General features: G+C 32.4%; 1 protein-coding gene across 2 annotated transcripts in view; it reads right to left on the bottom strand.

The window, feature by feature from the left end:
• The window catches only part of ATRNL1 (attractin like 1), a 489,687-nt gene that overhangs the window by 301,829 nt on the left and 168,250 nt on the right, over positions 1 to 19,608 (bottom strand). For both annotated transcript variants that reach the window (XM_034440210.3, XM_087872929.1), the window contains exons 23-24: positions 18,708 to 18,786; positions 16,504 to 16,661 (exon numbers count right to left, since the gene is read on the bottom strand). In XM_034440210.3, the coding sequence (XP_034296101.2) occupies positions 16,504 to 16,661; positions 18,708 to 18,786 (237 nt within the window). The remainder of the gene's footprint in view (positions 1 to 16,503; positions 16,662 to 18,707; positions 18,787 to 19,608) is intronic.

The following is a 19,608-nucleotide window of genomic DNA, read 5'->3' as shown; positions in this document are numbered from 1 at the left end:
TCTTTGGCAGTAGTTCCTGATTTAAAATTATAAAATTAAAATTTTACAACTTTAAAAATGCTGATTAGCTGCCGCTTTTGTACTCACTGAATGGATGTTCTGTGGGATTTCTTTAAAACAAAAAAGAAATAAAGTAGACCTGTTTACTGCATGTTTGTATATGGGGTGGATCTGTTTGTCTGTCAGTGTGAAAAAGGAGGGTGAAGGAGGGGGGACGGGGGAGGAAAATATGGCTAGATAAAAAAAGCCACCAATTCTACCCTTGTATGGAAATATAATTTATTATGTTGTTACTAAAGTTTCAGGTCAGGTAATCACCGTTAATAAAAATAAGTCTTGTGTTGTATCAGCTCCACTTGGGAGATATGTTTCTCTAGTTCACATAAATGTATAAAATAGGGAACATTCACACTTTCACTCAGACGATAGTTTGCATGCAAAGTGCATAAAGTATTCTAATGCAAAATCAGTTCATCTCTCAATTATTTTTTCCCAGTTTGCAAGATCAGGCAAGTGGAAGCTATAACTGAAAGTAGCTAAAGATAGGTCTGGAATGTAGTCTAAAGGTCTTTTTATGTTAGCTTTAACCTTTTTTATGTAAAGAATCAAAACAATTCAACTGAACACTGGAAGCAGCAGTATGTAGGGGTAAGGGGGGTGTTATGGTAGATTGAATGTCACAGTTCAAGCCGGTTGCCTCCTCCATTCCTAATCAAGGAAACTACTGACTAAAATTTATATCTGTATTTCTAGCAGGAAGAAGAAGAAGATCCTGTAAGATATTAAAATCCATATATATATATATAAAATCAAATTCTGACATCAAACATTTCTCAATCTCAAAGTAGCACACAACAGAATGACAATGCCTTTTAATCTGAAATGAAAATCAGAAAGGAAGCTGTTCGGTATATATATTTTTTAAACTTTATAAATCTTAGTGCACATTGATGATACTAGTTTTAATCAGGGTCTAATGACACCAAATCAGGATGTACCATAAATAAGAGAATTATAGAGAAGTATATCATATTCTCCTTGAAGACTTCTTAGAACAGTAAATTGTATTTCTCATCATATTAAAGGTCCTAATTGCATTCAGAGCAAGGTATTGTTTCTTGTCCTTTCTAACATCTCTAGAAATTCTTTGAATTGGCTATTGTCTGTCCACCTGCATTCTTTAGCATACCTAAAGTTGGTGCCATGGTGAGTTCAGATTTAGAATCAAAGGAGAAGACTAATGACCAGCAGCCGGCTCCAGAGCCAGCTCTGGAAGTGCCAATAGATGAGCCTTCAGCTCCAGTATCTCCAAATGGACTGCTGTGCAAATAAGCAGAGGTGGTGAAGTAGACCAGTACCCAGTAGACACATCTGTTGTGTTATCATCCCAATGCAAGAACTCAGTGGGCTGCAAAGAGAGTAGAGCAAAGGCACTCTATGAGACTGCTCAAGCAGGAGTTTTGACTTGCTAAATGAGCTATACCAGGGCTGTGTCTATTAAAATGGAGCAGTAAGCACAAGTTTACTGTGCTTTATTGATTATCCTATAGGCCATATCAAAGCACAAAGTTCTATCACCAATAAAATACTATACAAACATTTTAAAATAAGAGTAGGGTAAAATACAATAGTTATAGGATAAGATACAATATAGTTTAATGCACATAAAATAGAATAAAATGAATGAAATTATATTTCGGTATCACCCTTACAATCTACCCCAATCAGCCTACGTATGCAGATCTCAATCGAACTATTTTGTTTAAGTACTGTATTGTGTTAAATGTTGTTTTCAGGTTCTGGCTGCACATAAAGTAAGTTGTTTTGATATGGGGCTCCCAATGGGTCATTCGTTTGGTATATAGACCAAGGTACCTGTCTCTCACCCCCTTACACAATCAACAATCAAATAGGATGTGAGCCAGGTCTTCTACCTCTGCCGCTCCGCAAATGCAGAGACGCTCATTGTAGGATAGCAAAAATAATGAAACACCTCTTTGTCTATTTCTTTTCTGTCCCCTTTGCCTGGGACAGAACAGTTGGGATCTTCTTCTGAGTTTGGAATAGATTCCTGTCTTTTCGTTTCAATTGGGTTTTAGGCTGGGATTTAGTACTAAAACAGCCTTGGTTGCATTTGTTGATGACCTGTGGCATAGCTGGAATGGCAGTGGTGCCCATCCTTGTGCTCTTTGATCCCTTAGTGGCTTTCCATACTATCCACCGCTATAACCTTCTGAGCCAGCTCCATCTATTTTGACAATGTGTAGAACATTAGACATTGCTGAAAGTATTCAAAATAGATATATTTTATTATCGTTCACTTTTATCTTTTATTGTTGGTATAACTAGGCAAACAGTTATATCTATGCTATTGGCAGGAATAATTTGAATATTCCCGAATACAGAAATCATTAGATAAAAGAGTACAACATCCTCAAATTAAGTATTTCTCTCTTCAATCTGTTTGTAAGTGGAATAAAGGAACAACATTACCTAGCTTAATAGGTTTCTGTAGGAGATATAAAAAATAATTAAAGTGATTTCTCCCTATGTGTAGTAGCAACAAACCATTCTGATATTTTACACAAACATTCATATTTTTTTTAATTGTGGACTACCTCCGGTTTTCATTCAAATATTGTGAAGGAACTTAAAAGTTAAATTGTTAATTTTATTGGATGCCACCATGTTTTCCATATGGAGAATTACTTTGGATCCATTGGCTATATGCATGCTTGATTCTACTATCCAAAACTGAAGTTTTGTTTATATTTTATAGCATTCATTAAACATTTCAAAATGCTACAGGAAGCATTATATCATTTGATGACAAGATTGCCTTTGGGGAAGATCTCAATGTCTATCACTGTAATGTATAATTTTATATTTTTTTACTCAAATTTTTTTAGATTATTTCTATCAAAAGCAAACATTTTTCCTTAAGGGACAATTTTTTATTTGTTTTTGTTATTACTCTTACTGTTTGACTAAATGTTTTGCTTTGGGGCAGCAAGGCATTTGTTTATGATGCATTTGTTACATTTTACAAGTAATTATATATTTTTGAAAAGATGGGTGAAAGAGCTATGAATTTTAATAGAGCATGGAACCTTTTTTGTATTTTTTTCAAAAAATGTGTCAGGGCTTCAGTATACATTCAACATACATCAATGAATAGAAGAAATGATAACAAATGTGGTTTCTTCTAATTAATTCATAGCTCAACGACAATTATTTCTTGTCTGTGTTAAGAAAGCAAAGAATTTAGAAATGGGTGCCTACTTCACTGTAGGTAAGCACAATTTACAAAAGTAAACCTAAACCAATATTATATCAAATATAAGAAGCTTTTTTAAATAATGAAAAAAAATATTTTTTACTAAAACTATTTGGACATTAAGCATTTGAGGTAGTTTTAGTTGTAATATATATACCATTTAATATTATTGTAATTTTTGTAACAATAATTAGCTTGGCCTTCCACTTTGCCTTATATTTTTATTTTATTAAAAATAATTCCATTAAGTTTGTCAGACTAACACTGCTTTGGGTTCTTGAAGCCTTTTAAAAAGAAACAGAAAAAATTAACTTGCTTAATTAGCTGCAATAGCAGTAAACCAATTACTATATGTAAAAGTTAAAGGTTCCCCTCGCACATATGTGCTAGTTGTTCCTGATCTAGGGGGTGGTGCTAATCTCCGTTTCAAAGCCAAAGAATCAGCACTGTCCAAAGAGGTCTCCATGGTCATGTGGCCGGCATGACTAAACGCCAAAGGTGTACAGAATGCTGCTACCTTCCCACCAAAAGTTGTCCCTATTTTTCTACTTGCATTTTTACGTGCTTTCGAACTGCTAGGTTGGCAGAAGCTGGGACAAGTAATGGGAGCTCACCCCGTTACGTGGCACTAGGGATTCGAACTGCTGAACTGCCGACCTTTCAATCGACAAGCTAAGCTTCTTAGCCACTGAGCCACCACGTCCCCTTACTATATGTAGTAGCAGCAAAAAAAAAAACAACTTGAAAGTATTCCTGCTAGCTGACTATAGATACACTCAAATTATATATAATTTTAAAAACTGAATATATTTCAGATAGTGTGCAATAAATTATGAATGTCACTGAAGTTTATAACAATACTGCACAACCTGATGATAGCATTTATAAAATATCATCATCAAGTATACTTTCTTAGTCCAATGGCAAACAGTAATATACAGATTATGTTTCATTTAAATTGCCTGCCTTTCCTGCCACATATTTCAACAAGCATGATTTTGATATTTTTGAATGTCTTTATGATTGCATATTTAAATTATCTGGATCCGTATTACTATCTGTAGTTGTAATAAATGTCAATTTGTGTATCCTATATAAAACAGCAAAAAGGCAACAAGAAACATTTGGTTATTTAGATATACTATATATGGCACCTATCACACTATAATGACTGTACAACATTATAGTACTACCACAAATAGAAATGCCATAGAACTAAGAAAATTAGAAAACAGCACACATATAAAACCTAACATGACTGCTTGGGTACAAACAGATCTAACAAAGTAAAAAATGCCTCACATGTACCATCTAACAATCCCCATGCCTTCATTTTTGTCATTAGTTATTCAAGAAAACAAACATTTCAATTGGTATCATGAATCCTAATAAAAATATGCTGGTTTTCCTACTAAAAGGTGACCGTTCACATGAATCAAAGTATTCCTTGATGCAAGGCATTCTGAATTTTACAAGTTCATGATCAATTTAACCAGACTCTCGCTCCTGATATCTAAAGTTGACTGAAACATCTCTGAATAGCAAGACATTCTGATAATTTATCACTAGATAATGGTGACATAATATAGCATCTTTAGTTTGAGTGACTGTGTTCATAGATCTAAAGGGTGAGGTGATGAAAATGTCTACCATTCATTAAATTTCTGCTATGTATAACAGTCATCTCGCAACCATTAGATCAAACTGGCTCTATTAAGAGACAGTCACTGATTGTCTGGTCATCTTGCAATACACTAAACATGGGGCTACCATTAAAAGTCACCCAGAAACTTCAACTGGTCCATAATGCAGCAGCATGAGAAATGAGCATGCTTTAGTACCGTGATGACAAATCCATGGCACGTATGCCAGAGGTGACATGCAGCGCTTTCTCTGATGGCACACGAGCCATCACTCCAGTTCAACTCCACTGCGCATAAGGGTGCATTCTGCTGTGCATGTACCTCCGGCCAGCTGGTTTTCGATCTCTGCCATGCATGGCGGGGTGTGGGTTGCGTGGGACTTAATGCGCACATGCACAGGAGGACACATGCAGGGAGCTGTATGCGCATGCATGCAGTGCATGTGCTGTGGGTGCGCACATTGCATTTTGGGGGGTTGGGCACTCGGTCTGGAAAAGGTTAGCCATCACTGCCTTAGTATTACATTTTTGCTTCACAAGCTTCAATAGGTGCCAGTTTACTTCCAGGTGTAATTCAAGATAGTAGTTCTTAGTTATAAAACCCTAAAAGGCATAGGGCCTGTTATTTGAGGGATTGCTTGTCTCCTATAGCATCTGTCCAGCCAATTCAACCTGCAGGATTGGCAGGTTCTGGGTTCCCTTGATTAAAAATGTCATTTACTGGGAGCCTGGAAGTGAACTTTCTCTGCAATGTCATACGCCCCCAGAATTCCCCAAGACCTAAATGGCAGCCACTCTGCTGTTGTTTAAAAGACCCATGAAGATCTGGCCTTATCCAGACTTTCAATGAGGAAAAGAAAGAGACCTCTTGCTTCATTACACCTGCCATCTTTGATCTTTTATTGATTTTACTATAATTTTATTTGTTGTGAGCAACCCAGAGTCATTGACAGTTTGGCAACATGAGTTCAAACATTAAAAAAATAAGCCTCTTAAAAATATCAAATAATAATAATAATGATAAATTTAATATTTTAATGTTTTTATTTCTGTCTAACTTGATATCCTAAAGTACAATATTATTTTCCTTCCTTCTAGTTGAACTAAATGCTGTCAAAACTTAACTGCTTATTTTCTATTACAAAAGGAAACATGCTTAAAAAATTCATATTTTACTTTAAACACCTAAAGGACTGTGCAACATTTAGAAAAGCTTGCCACAATAAAATGTATATTCAAATCCCTTCCCATGAAATCAGATAATATAAAGCTTGCATTTTCTAAATCCACTCTGCTGAATAAAAAGAAAACTATTTAATAATACAAGGAACAGTTAAGAAGAAATACAAAGGTCATACTTTTCTGTTTCAAAGAACAACTTTTTGAGTGAAGACTTAGGAAAAAAAAATCCACATTCATTTGCTCTTAAGCAGTCTTAAATCTAAAAAAGGGAAAAATAGTTCTTCTTAACCAAAGTATATTAACAGGATTTTGTGTAAGAAACAGATTTTGTGTAAGAAAGGCTGAGAAACAGCCTTGTCCCTTCTCTGTTGTAGAAAGTAGCATTTGTCGATTTAATAGAAGAAAAACTAATTATGATAATATACTGTAGCTATATTAATAACTAAAAATATAAATTTACATTATTTATAAAATTGTTTTGGATCAACTCTTGGTGGATATTCCAAGTACAAGCTACTTAGCCCAACATTATTTAGCTTTTCTACCCAGATATGCTTTTAACTATTGCCAACTGCTTTTAACCGTTGTCAAATTTAAAATATCAATTCAAGAGAATAGTTCAAACAAATTCTTCCTCCTGGACTTAAAAAAGTGGCTAGTTAAAGTTTAAAAGAAATTTGAGATATGGGATAATGATCTTTGAATGGATTAAATAGCAAGATAGTTTTATATAAAGGGAAGGAACATAAAGTTGGCTAATTTGATCAGGTTTAAAATGGGAGTTCTATTTTGGCTTGCTGATATCTGGACAGGAAAAGGCATTATATACTTGATAAGTTATTAAAATTGGCTCTCCTGAAATGAAATGTGCAATTGTACTTGTATAACTGTGCCATACTTTTTCTTTTTATTCTACCTTGAACCCCAGGATGACATGGTCACTTCCTCCCAAAATTCTCATTGTTTTTAACTTGTCAATCAGTTCTCTATTGAGTAGGACCAGATGCAGTAAAACCATTCTGTTACTCTTCCTTAACTTTCTTTAAAAAAAGGAACACTCCACAAGAATTTGCAGTCATAGATAAATTGGTTTTTTTCCCCCAATAGATTCTTAGTTAGATGGAGACATATTACTATGTCTCTCTCTCCTAACAGGTTTGGTACTATATAACATTCTTACAATAAATCATTGTTATTTTGTGTTCCATCTATTCTTACCTAAATATTACCTTGCTTGACAATCTTACCTTGTCAACAAGACACTTTTGCACAATTTTCTCAATCTCAATACACTTACTGTATGTATTCCTTCATATATAATACTAGTCTTCTTTCCACCACCACCCCTGCATCTGGACTAATTCTTTCAAATAAAGTATACCTTTCAATTTGTTGTATTCTACTTATTAGTTTTATCACACCAGATCCCATCTAATAGCTACTAAATCTTATTCACCTAAGACTTCCAGTTAAATGCCTATACACTAGATATGAAATACAATTGTATAATACCATCAGAAATCAGGTCACATCAGAATAGTATGTAACAAACTGAAGCAAAGTTGTATGAAAGTCATTTAGAGACCTAATGAAATTAGCATTAGTGAAGCAATGCTCACATATTTTTCTATACTGCACTAGTTTTTAATTGCTTGATTTCTTCCCTTGTCTTGTAATCAATGTTAAATAGAAAAGTTAATACATTTTTCAAAAAAAGTCTATTAGCATTTAATTTAGATCACTACTTTTCCATTTAAAGCAAATTGTATGAATCTTTAAAGGACTTAATAAAGTTAAAACATCAAAAAGTTTTGCAAAAGGTTAACATGTTCAAAAATATTATCTTACAAAATTACCTTAGCAGTTCGCAGACAGTTATTCTTTTCAAACAGATCAAGACTTTCTATATGTACTATAGTAGTATGTACTATGTATAACCAAGCAAGGATATGTTGGTTTACATGGGTAAGAGGAAAAGTTATACTGCAGCCTTATTAATTATTTATATATCTCATTAATTTTAATTTAATTTCAATAAAAAAAAATTTCTGAATTTAGATGCATATTTTATCATCTTTATGTGGCTATTTCTAATGTGAATTAAAAAGTTCACATAGATTTAAAATCTATAAAGTTGCTATTAGTAAATAGTGCTAATATGCTGAAAAATAAACTTTTTAAAAAGAAATGTTTAATTCTTGAATTCTCCTTTGATTTATATAATAACACACCAAACTAACAAAAAAACTGCAATTATCACATTCATCTTTCAGCATTATATAAACCATGTACAGATAGTCCTTGCATAACAACCCCGATTGAGACCAACAAATTCACCACTAAGCAAAGTGGTCAGTAACCCAAACTGTGCAGTCCACCTGCAAAGCAGAGAGACCAGATGGTATCATTACAATCAGATCAATATTAAGAATTGAATTAAGAACTAGCAAATAAGAGTACCACTTCCTTTTTACTGTTGCAAGTTATCCTGGCATATTAAAGAACCCAGCTTAAAACCAACTAGCCTTGTTTAAGGGTCTATCACCTCAATCTCTAATTAATTTGCAGCTGCTACTAGTACTTAAAGAACAGCAAGATTATATTAGCAGGCATATTTATTTTTATTGCAGTGTTTTTGTAATGCTCTATAATAACTGCTTACCATTTATACTATTAAACCAATTATGTGTTTATTGAATTGTGTGTTTTCTTCATTTGGATATGCTAATTCCTGCAACAATTTTTTTTTTAAAAAAGTTGATAATGCTTGTTAGTTTTTTTCTTAATACAATGTGGAATACCGACCCGAAAACTGCATTTGTTTTTCTCATAACATTGTTTTATTGTACAAACATAAATTCTTATTTTTTATTTCTAAACTTTATGCTACTTCTCATCTTGTAAACAGGTTTATCATTATTTCTTTTCTTATTTAATCTATAATTTTTTTACCTCTGTGTCTATGTTCCTCTCTGTGTGTTTTGTAGAACTATATTTTCCTAGCTCAACTATTTCATAGCTGTTTTAATATTCCTTCCCCACAACCAAGGTCTTTAGTTCTTGTAGTTATTTTTAGTCCTTCTCCATGTGAGAACATGTTTCCACATGCATGCCTTTTATGAAGCAAATTCTCCAATGAAAGAGAGGGTGGAATTGTTCTAAATCTCTTCTCAGGCAGCACCAAAATTTTGGATCCCAAGACAGAAAAATGCCTACTTACTCTAGGAAATGAGTTCACCCTTCCACATTACTATAATATAGAACAGGAGTGTCAAACTCATGTCGTCACGTTGTCATCATGTGACGTATCACAACTTTTTTCCCCTTTGCTAAACCAGGGGTGAGCATGGCAAGTGTGTGACGCATCTGGCCCATGGGCCACAAGTTTGTCACTCCTGATATAGAACATAGATTATAATGGAAAAGAAACTTCTGTCAACCTATATAATTTTAAAATATGAATAGTAATTATTTTATTTACTTTTTGATGTAATCACCATTTGCTACATACGTCTATCAACCATGTTTAGAGCCTTTAAAGAACTCCACAATTTATCTCTGTGACTACATCTTGATATTCTTTTCTACTTCTTCATCTAAATCAAACAGATACCCAGAAAAGTATTGCTTCAATTTGGGGGGCGGGGATAGAAATTGCATGATGCCAAGTTTGGACTATATAGCAAATGGGATAAGATGATGAGTTCCAACTTCAGAAATACTTCTTGGATGGCTCATAAGTTTAATTCTTAATCATGAAGGCATGAACTCTGCAAAAAACCATTTGCTCCCAAAACCTATTTAGTTCTATCCTATAAGGTTAACTCAAAGTATGTCATATAAAGCTTAGTGGAACTTACTTCAAGCAAAGTATATGTAAACACTTCAGTAAAATCAATGTGAACAACAGAGAAAAATGTGGATATGAACAGTGTAATTAATAAGCAAGTATAATATGAATATATGAATATATTAAACAGTTTACTTGCAACAAAATTTTAAAGTTCATTATTTTGAGAACACAGGTTTTTTGTGGGTGGGTGGGTCTGTGGGTGTGTGGGTGTGTCTGCGTGTGGGTGGTATCTGATACACATAGAATTCTTATTGGTGCTAAGTTAATAGCCATAACCCTAAAAACATTTGGGAAACAAGACATCTACCTCCTTTCTGGAAAAAAAATGGTAGCCAACAATAGCAGGATTATTACTGCCAGGTGGCAGCTAAAAGAGATATAGAAGAAAGCATTAAAAGGCATTGTTATATTGAGCCTGATAAGGTTCACAAATGTCTTATTTCTCTCCCATTACAATGCCACCACTTTTGCCACCTATGCACAGAGCCTAGAGGGAAGAAGAATTATCAGCTCAGCACTCCTACTTAGATGTGATTAGAATTGCTGGCACAAAGCAGAATGTTATTATTTCTGTAATACGAAATAAGCAGTAAACTGATGTTAATGCATTAAAAAGCCTGATATAAAATCCTAAATTCTTAATTGTGAAAACACATCTTTGCCATGAGTTTAGGATTTAATCGCTAATAAAAGAAATAGTATAACACAGAAATATTTAAAGTTAAAAATAGTTAAAACTGGTACTGATGATAGACAAGTAAAAACAGAAACAGCATTTAAAATGGACTGTTACAAAGACTTAACCCAAAATATAATCTATTATACTTTTATTATAGCTTACATCAAGTAAAAAGATACAGGAGTACAGTTGAATTATCTACTAAAGCACATATGAAAAGCAGCATAAAACGAACAGATCAAATTAGCTATGATAATGTAAACAACTAAGTATGTTTCTAATGGAGAACTAGTTCTAGTTCTAGTCCTGTCTTAGGTATAAAGCCAGCTGGGTGACCATGGGCCGGTCACTTTCTGTCGGCCCTAGGAAGCTGGTAAACCACTTCCAAAAACCCTTGATAAGAAAACTGCAGGAACTAGCACAGTAGTCACCAGAAATGACTGAAAGAGACACAAGAAATTTCTTGTTGTTATAAAACAATAAGTTTCTAATAAACTCATATGGACCATCACAAAAAGTTAAAGAAAGAATGAAAATGCATCTTGTTCTTCATATTACAGAAAAATAACCGCAGACACAGCAGATATCTCCTTCAAACCTTCAGGATACCTCTTCAACTTATAATAGAAGCAAATTGATTGCTTTGCAAGCAATACTACTTCAATTGATTTTTTTTGTTCCTTCCCACTAGCTCACTGGAAAAGCCAAACACAATTCTAAAGACGCATTTTCAAAACAAGCATAAGAATTTCTTTAAGCGAACGCCTACGAATATAAATGAACTTTTATTAGGTTACAAAAATCAGTGTAATCATTTTATAAAAAGTGCTTAATCAGCTTAGGGAAGTTATTACAGGCACAGTGTGCCTTAAGTAGCATTTTTGCCTCTTTCCCAATAGATATACTAAAAGTGAGAGCTGAGGGAAAATTCTATTTCCATTGCACAAAAAATTAACCAGTTCTACACTCCTTAAAATATGACTCGTTAATGTCAAGAAAAAAATCAAGCGCTGTTCATAACTATTTTCAGTCTAATACTATAGCAAGTTTTCAATAATAGGGCTGTATTTTCAATAAGCTGAAAAATGAATAGTTTTATAAAATTATCCTTAAGGATAATTATCCTTAAGAATCATTATCAGGAAAAGTAGAATTAAGATATAATTTCTAGCATGTTTGTATTATAATGTATTACCCTGGATTCTATATTTCATAAATGTGCGTAATTTTACTATGGGAATCGTCCAATAGCATCCTAAGATTTTTAACAATGCTGTATCTTTATCATTTTTTTTCTCCAAAGTTCAGGATAGTTTTAGAGGTTTATATTGTATTAGGACAGATGTATGCTTAACAGGTGATTTTTCTGAATTAAAATCAGGAAAGTAAAAGTTTAAAAAAAATCAAAAGGTCCACAATGTTCCTACTGCATACTAACATCTGATGACTCCACTGTATTAAACATACCAACCAACCAACCAGAAAACAAAATTTGCAAATTCAACTGCCAATATTTGTTAAGTGCCATTATCTAGTTCAATATTATTTAAGGATGGAGATGCAAAGGCAGACTATCTAGCAATAGCATTAGCACTTAGATTTATATACCACCCATAGTGCTTTACAGCACTCTCTGGGTGGTTTACAACATCAGCATATTGCCCCCAACAATTTGGGTCCTAATTTGGGTCACCTCGGAAGGATGGAAGACTGAATCAACCTTGAGCCTGTCAGAATCAAACTTTAGCCCATTGGCAGAGTTAGCCTACAATACTGCATTCTAACCTCTGCACTACCAGGCCTCCTTGTGAGTTTCCATTATAAATCTTACTATAAAATATGATATAGTATCTACTGGGTAATTAATATATTTTAGGATGTGGCTAACAAACCTTGTAGGAAGCAAAAATATATCTTTTTCAGTTAGCTGAAGCTTGAGATGATAATATATTATACTATAGATTATGTGATGTTGTCCTACTTGCTTGTAAATAAATTAGTACCGTGTTACCCGGGTACTAATTAGTACCCGGGGATGTCTTATTTGGGCGGAAACAGGGTAATTCCAACTTTACATTTCAATAATTTGAAATATATTCTACTATAATACATTTAGAATTGTATTGAATTTAATTTTACACGTTTGGTTCACTTAAAATTTTCCTTACTTTAGTGGTATGTTCAGTTCTGAAGTAATAGTTAAAATAATCATTATGTTGACTCAATGAAAAAGTTTTGTGTAGCTCCTGTGAGACATATTACTCGCAGATGGTATTGCCAAATGTCATGAGATTTCATTGTTTCTTTCTTGCCTGAAAACTCACTTCAATGATTTTGATCAAGAATGTTGATCGGCAATCTGATGACTTTTCAACTGTTTTTAAAACTAGATTTAACCTTAATTTTCATTACAATGCCTCCCCCACCCCAGCCCATGTTTAATGGTGCCTGCTTTAAGCTTATGCTCTTATAACTCTGTTTGATATTTCTTTGAAGAAAAATAGATGTTTCAGTTACCAGACTAATATATTCAAAATAGTTTTAAAAAATGAAAGTATCCTGCCTTAACATTCCAGTGTCTGATCAATATATTTTAAAAATGTATATATTGACAAACAACTGCCAAAATCATTAGAACTTTTAGAACTTTTAGAAGATTGAGCAGTAAATCAAAAGTGTTTCACATCTTTTAAGTGGCTGTGAGAAACATAATTTATGTACAGTCTCTTGGGCATGCAAATATGAGATGTTGTTCTTGCACAGCTGCTGTAGAAATTGTTCTCCGCTGTGGCTGCATATATGCGCATACATAGGAACTTCACTTCAATATTCTAGCAAAGTGGCTGCACGTGTAATTGTGGAAGCTTTGCAAATAAACGAGTTGCTTGAACAGTTTTGAAGGAAATGTTTTGTACACACTTCTATATATTGTAACACAGTCCTTTCAATCAAAAGCTTTGCAAAGCATAACATAAACAAAGATGAAGTTTCATTCATTCAAAACATAAGATTGAATTATCAGATAATTCTATTGAATAGAATTATACCTACCTATTGGCACTGTATATTCCTAAAGAAAACTATGAATTTCCTAGTTAAATTTATCAGGATATATAAGCTAGTAGCACTTATCGGCTTGAGATCTTCACTTCTTTACACTCATTATCTTTTGTCTTTATCTTTTTATGTTTTATTGATTTTATTGTAATTTATGTGTTTGATTGCTGTGAGCAGCTCAGAGTCACTGAGAGTCAGACAGCATAAAAATTTAATACATTATGCTTGGTTGCATGCCAGATGTTTAGACTGGATTTGGCATTTTCATCCACCCATCAAGCTTCCCAAGAACCTGGCATAGGCAGATGTTATTGTTTGATGGTTTTAAATGTATTGTTGTACTCCATTTGTTTTGGGATTGTATCCAAGATGTCTATAACTATTGGTACTATCTTTGATTCTTTTGATAGACCTTCTACTTATACATGCAAGTCTTTATATTTTGACTTTCTCCTTTCAGTTCTTATGTCTCCAGATAGTGGCACATCCATTATCCAGATCTTGTCTATTTGTGACCTCATCAGTTCTTACTTGCAGGCAAATGGATCTATTTCAGATATTCCATTGCAAATTCTTGGGACTTTGTCATACTATTATTTGTATTATTCTGTGTGATCTTCTTAAAGCAGCTACCTGGGTTCTATAACTATTTCTTCAGTTTCTTTGCAGGGACAGCATTTGCTGTCTTCTCAATTCTGCCTTGGTACGAATTTGTTTTTAAGGGTGTTATTAAGTATTATTATTATTTAAATGCTAAGATCATTCTGTTAACCATCTATGATGTAGTGTAAATTGCAGAAGAGCATAAGAGAGCTTTTCTATTAGAAATGTTATAAAGATTCTCAGACTAATTAACATGTGTTGCTGTTTCTTATACTTTTTCAATGACATTATTTTGCCATCTTGATTCTAGAATCAATATTGTTCCACAAACGGAAGTAGAAAAGCCAAATACTTGTGAATCAGCTAGGAATAAGAATATGCTTTGGAGATGGCAGAGGGCTGCTCATTTCTTAAAGAAATTGTCAGGAACATTCTGAAATTCTGCTTTTTATCCACTCTCCTCTAAAATCTTTGTCCAGAAAATTACAGAACCCTCCAAAATTATGTGAAAAAGAAAGAGATAAAGAAAATTGCTGCCTATTCTTTCATCATTTGGTTTCATCAACCAAATTTTGGTTACCAGTATGAAATTAAGATTTCTAACTGCACGATTCTAGATGAAATTAGAGCGATGAAAACCATTTATTCCAAATTTATTTTTTGGGCTGTGTTAAATTGTTAAGTAAACAATTTTTTTTCACAGCAAATATGTGTATATAATAATGAAGTCTATTACTATGGCTGTTAAAATAGTTCTCAGTCAAACACCTCACATATTTAAGTTATTTACAAAAATGTCAAAAAGATGAATGCAAAAATGGACATATTGAAAAGTTTGTCTATTAAATGGCATATTAGAGAAATATTTATTTAAAACAAAGCAGTACTTTTAAAATTGGAAGGTAAATGTAATTGTACATTTGTACAGAATGAAAAGTTGGATATATATGACAAATAAATAAATAAATAAACATTGATCCATACATTCATATATGAAATCCTTGTAATTTTTTTTTCTGAAATAATTGAAATTATATATAGACTAGGACAGAAGAGACTCATGTTCAAATTTATTCTAAATCAAAGAAGTTCAGGGGTGACTTTAAGCCTTTCACTCATCCTTCACAGAAATAATCTCAAAAATTGTTGGATTGAAGACAAATGGATGGCACACTGCTGTCCTGTAAAAAAGGTAGGATACAGATCTAATACCCTGTTTCCCCCAAAATAAGACATCCCCTGATAATAAACCCAATCGGGCTTTTGAGTGCATGGCAATAAGGCCAAGTGCTTATTTCAGGGTTCAAAAAAATTGAAGACAGCCTTGGTAGTACAGGGGTTTAAGGCACCCTGTTATTAAGCTTATTAAGACCAGCTGCCTGCAATTACTGCAGGGTTCGAATCTTGCCAAGGCTCAAGGTTGACTCAGCCTTCCATCCTTTCTAAGGTAGGTGAAATGAGGACCCAGTTTGTGGGGGCAATAAGCTGACTTTGTATAAATATACAAAAGGATGAAGGCTATTGCTGAGCACATTGTAAGCCGCCCTGAGTCTTCGGAGAAGGGTGGCATATAAATCAAATTAATAAATAAATAATAAATAAATAATAATAATAAGACAGGGTCTTATTTTTGGGAAAACACGGTATTTAAAAAAACCTGAAATATTTAGATACTTTTCAGACATGCCTTTAAGTAGCAAGGTATAAACTAGGGCTTTTTGTGACAGATCAAGCAATTAACATATGCTTATCAAATTCTACATTTTTTCCCTATATAATCAAATCACAGTGTTATCACATAGCTAATTGGTTGTGGTTCTCAAAAGTATGCCTAGCCTGTAGATTTGCATCTTCACCAAACAATAAAGCTAGACCTTTATTTTATATGGGCCAAATTCATTTAATTATTTTTAAAAATTATTTTAACTTTTGTGTATAAATGTTTTTATTTTGGCTGTTTACCGTCCTGAGTCCGAAAGAAAAAGGGCGGTATACAAAACTAATAAAAGATAAAAGAAAAGATAAAGATATATCTGTAGATGGTAGAGTTTCAGAAAAGCTGGGAATGCCTTTTTAAAAAGGGTAATAATACACACATAATAAGAGGAATATGTTCAATAATTCATAATCCAAGATTTCATTCCATATTCTGCATTCAGATCTGCATATCTTGTGGCTTGGAAAAAGCGCTATTACTTGTTTATACTAACCTGTATTTTGATTGGCCATGAAAAGTTGCTGACATATACATAGAAAGTGATATTTGGGTTGCTTCTGAAATTGAATTTTTCACAGGAAAAACTGTCCCTATATTCCTTGATATTAGTTTTCGAAACTACAGGAATCTCTTCTCCAGATATTGTTCCAGCTATTAAAAAATATACAAAGTCAATAAAAGATCATTTTAAAAATTGTTAAATTACATAATCCAAAAAGATGCATATTATATATGTGTGTAAGAAAGATATAAAAAGTATAATTTGACTGGCATTAAATATGTTAATGGAGCATAATATAGAAATGTAGCTAAATTATAAAAACCAAACAATTACACACCAAAAAAAAATCTGTCAGTATGTGAATGTATACACATATCCTATTACAAGTTTGTTTCAACCATACATAATGGAATTGTATTTATAGCAACTTTGTTTCATTTAACTTCATGGTTAATACAGTTTCCAGAAGTAATTTATACCTAGTAATTTATACTAAAATTGCAAAGTTATTCAAGTATAGAATTGTCTTGATTATGAAATATTGCTGTAGTTTTTCAACTGTTGCTAACAAAGATAGTATCAAACCAGATAAACTTATTTCATTTATAAGAAATGAGATTATTCAGCAATGCTATTTAATCTGTATATTGCTGAACTAGTAAAATCAGATAACAATTAATGTATGTATGTATGTATGTATGTATGTCTGTATGTATGTATGTATGTATGTAGAACTCAGGAAAGGCAATGTAGGGGATTGAGTAGGAATGTATTTAGTAGAAGGAAAGTGTTTAGTAGAAGGGCTTATCCATCCTTTGGTGTCAGCCAGACATGAGATTGGGAAACATCCAATATTTATCAAGTTCCTAGTTTCGTATTAAATGCAATTAGGTATAACAATCTAGGAAGGGTCTTTCTTTCTTTAAAATTTGAGAGATGAGAGTAGCATATGCTTTTTTTGATATTAATATTCGCAAAACAAACACTATATTGTTTTATATTTATGTCTACATTCTAAATGTTTAAATTACAGGCATAACCCGGTTCTTTAGAAATCATAATTTGGTGCCAGTACTATGCAGAAATGAAATTTTTGTACTGATTTTTATTGTAAGAAAAGCATTATATGGAAAAGGTATCCTTTGGTAAACTTATTGAAGAATAATCTTTGCCCTTTTTGAAACATTGATATCAGGTTTGATTTTACTGGCTTGTGCTAAAATTGATAGGTATTATGAATATCTTGTAATCCCAACACAGATATTTTTCGACATAATAGAGGTATATTTAACTTCAATTCAACACATGGAATTGATGGAATATCAGCCATCAATTACAGCATGATTGTAATGATATTTAACCACTTCACTGTCTTAAATGTTCTCGTGAGGTCCAGCATTTAAAAGGTTGACACCTGATCTATAAATCAGATAGACGTGGAATTTATTCTGGGAAGATTGGCACTATGTAATATGTGTAGTCATGATTCCTTTCCAAATATTGTGTTCTTCCTCAAATATATTTACAAAAATTGAAAAATACATGCAAATATATAATTGCAAAACCTTCAGTTTTACTCTGCATAATTCATTAAAATTCAATCAACGATGGTCTCCTTGAATATATTTTCCAAATGTCAACAGAACGAATGCAAGGAAACTTTCTAAACAAAGCTTTTTATTAAAAACCAATGAAAAACTAATGAAAAAAACTGGATCCAAAAGTTTGAGTGTGGGGGAAGGAACAGATGATAAGCATATTCTTTTATGAGAACACACAGAAGAATTTTCTTGTTTGATATCAATGTTAAGGTTAATAATTAAATTCCAAGCTTCAACACTGAAACAAAGAAATTAAAAACTCTGTCTCTGCTGTAGTCAAGGAAGTAATTTATCTTAATTAAAATCACTCTATTCATAATACTGCCACTATAAAATTTTAAAGAGCATACAAGGTTTTGTTACTCAAGTAATTTTAATTGAATAAGAAAGTTAACATGTTAATGAATCTTAATTTAATTTGCAAATTATCTGTTTTAAGTAATGTCATTAATAATGTCATAATGAGAATGGGAAAAGAATGTATTTTATTAACATTTACTAATAAGAAACAAAAAGCTATCATGTAAATATAGTGAGCACATTACTAAGTAAGATAATATTAAAAAGGAAAACTCCTAATAATGTCTTTCTTACCTGTAGAGCCAATAGACCATGTGATATTCAGGTTAAAGTTATTTGATGCATTAATTGATATGTCCAAATTTTTGTTTGACTAAAAATTTAAAAACAAAACATAAAAATTACATTAGAAACAGCTTAACCTTTGTTCATAGATAGTCAAACATAATATTAACTCTAAACACTATGGCCTTGATTCAGGAAAGAAAGTTCACCCATACAAAGCAACCTTCCCATTCCTACAGCTATCAACAGAAAATATCTCTACAGGTAAAGACAACTATTATATACAGCTGTTAGTAGAGAACCAAAATTTTCCAAAATCCAAAACCGTAATTTAAAAAAAGGGAGAAAAAAATTAAATTTGGAGAAAATTTGATTAAATGTTTTTTATCATTTTTATCATCTTTTAGCATTATGCAGTCATTTTATTATTTTGTAGGATGCACTATATGGCAATTTTATTAAAATATGCTTTATGTATACCTTTGAAGAAGTATAGCTTATGGTTTGAATTTTTTTAGAAGTGTTTAATACTGCATCTCCAAATCCTTAAACTTCAAGAAATGATGTCCAATAATTACAACAGATGTTAATTTTTGCTTCCTCAACAGGAAGTAGTATTAAAGTATTATATAAATAGACAACAGTTAAAGACTGAAAATATAAACACTGTACAAGGAGATGAAAACAATATTATTTTGGATCGGTAAAAAAATTCTTTTAGCGAAAGAAAGGAAAATAGTCTCAGAATACCCTTTGTGCCATAATGAAACACCGTCTAATCATTTTCAAATATTGTAATTTACTATCAGCAGTTAGTTTTTTTGATTATTTTATCCTTTAAAAACTTACCTAGAAATTTATTTATATGATTATTGTTGTTAATTTTTGAGTTATGGAGACTTCCTTGACT

Source organism: Pantherophis guttatus, chromosome 6 (assembly GCF_059756535.1).
Source record: "Pantherophis guttatus breed Tessera chromosome 6, ASM5975653v1, whole genome shotgun sequence".
Taxonomy (NCBI): Eukaryota; Metazoa; Chordata; class Lepidosauria; order Squamata; family Colubridae; genus Pantherophis; species Pantherophis guttatus.
This window is presented reverse-complemented; position numbering and strand designations above follow the sequence as displayed.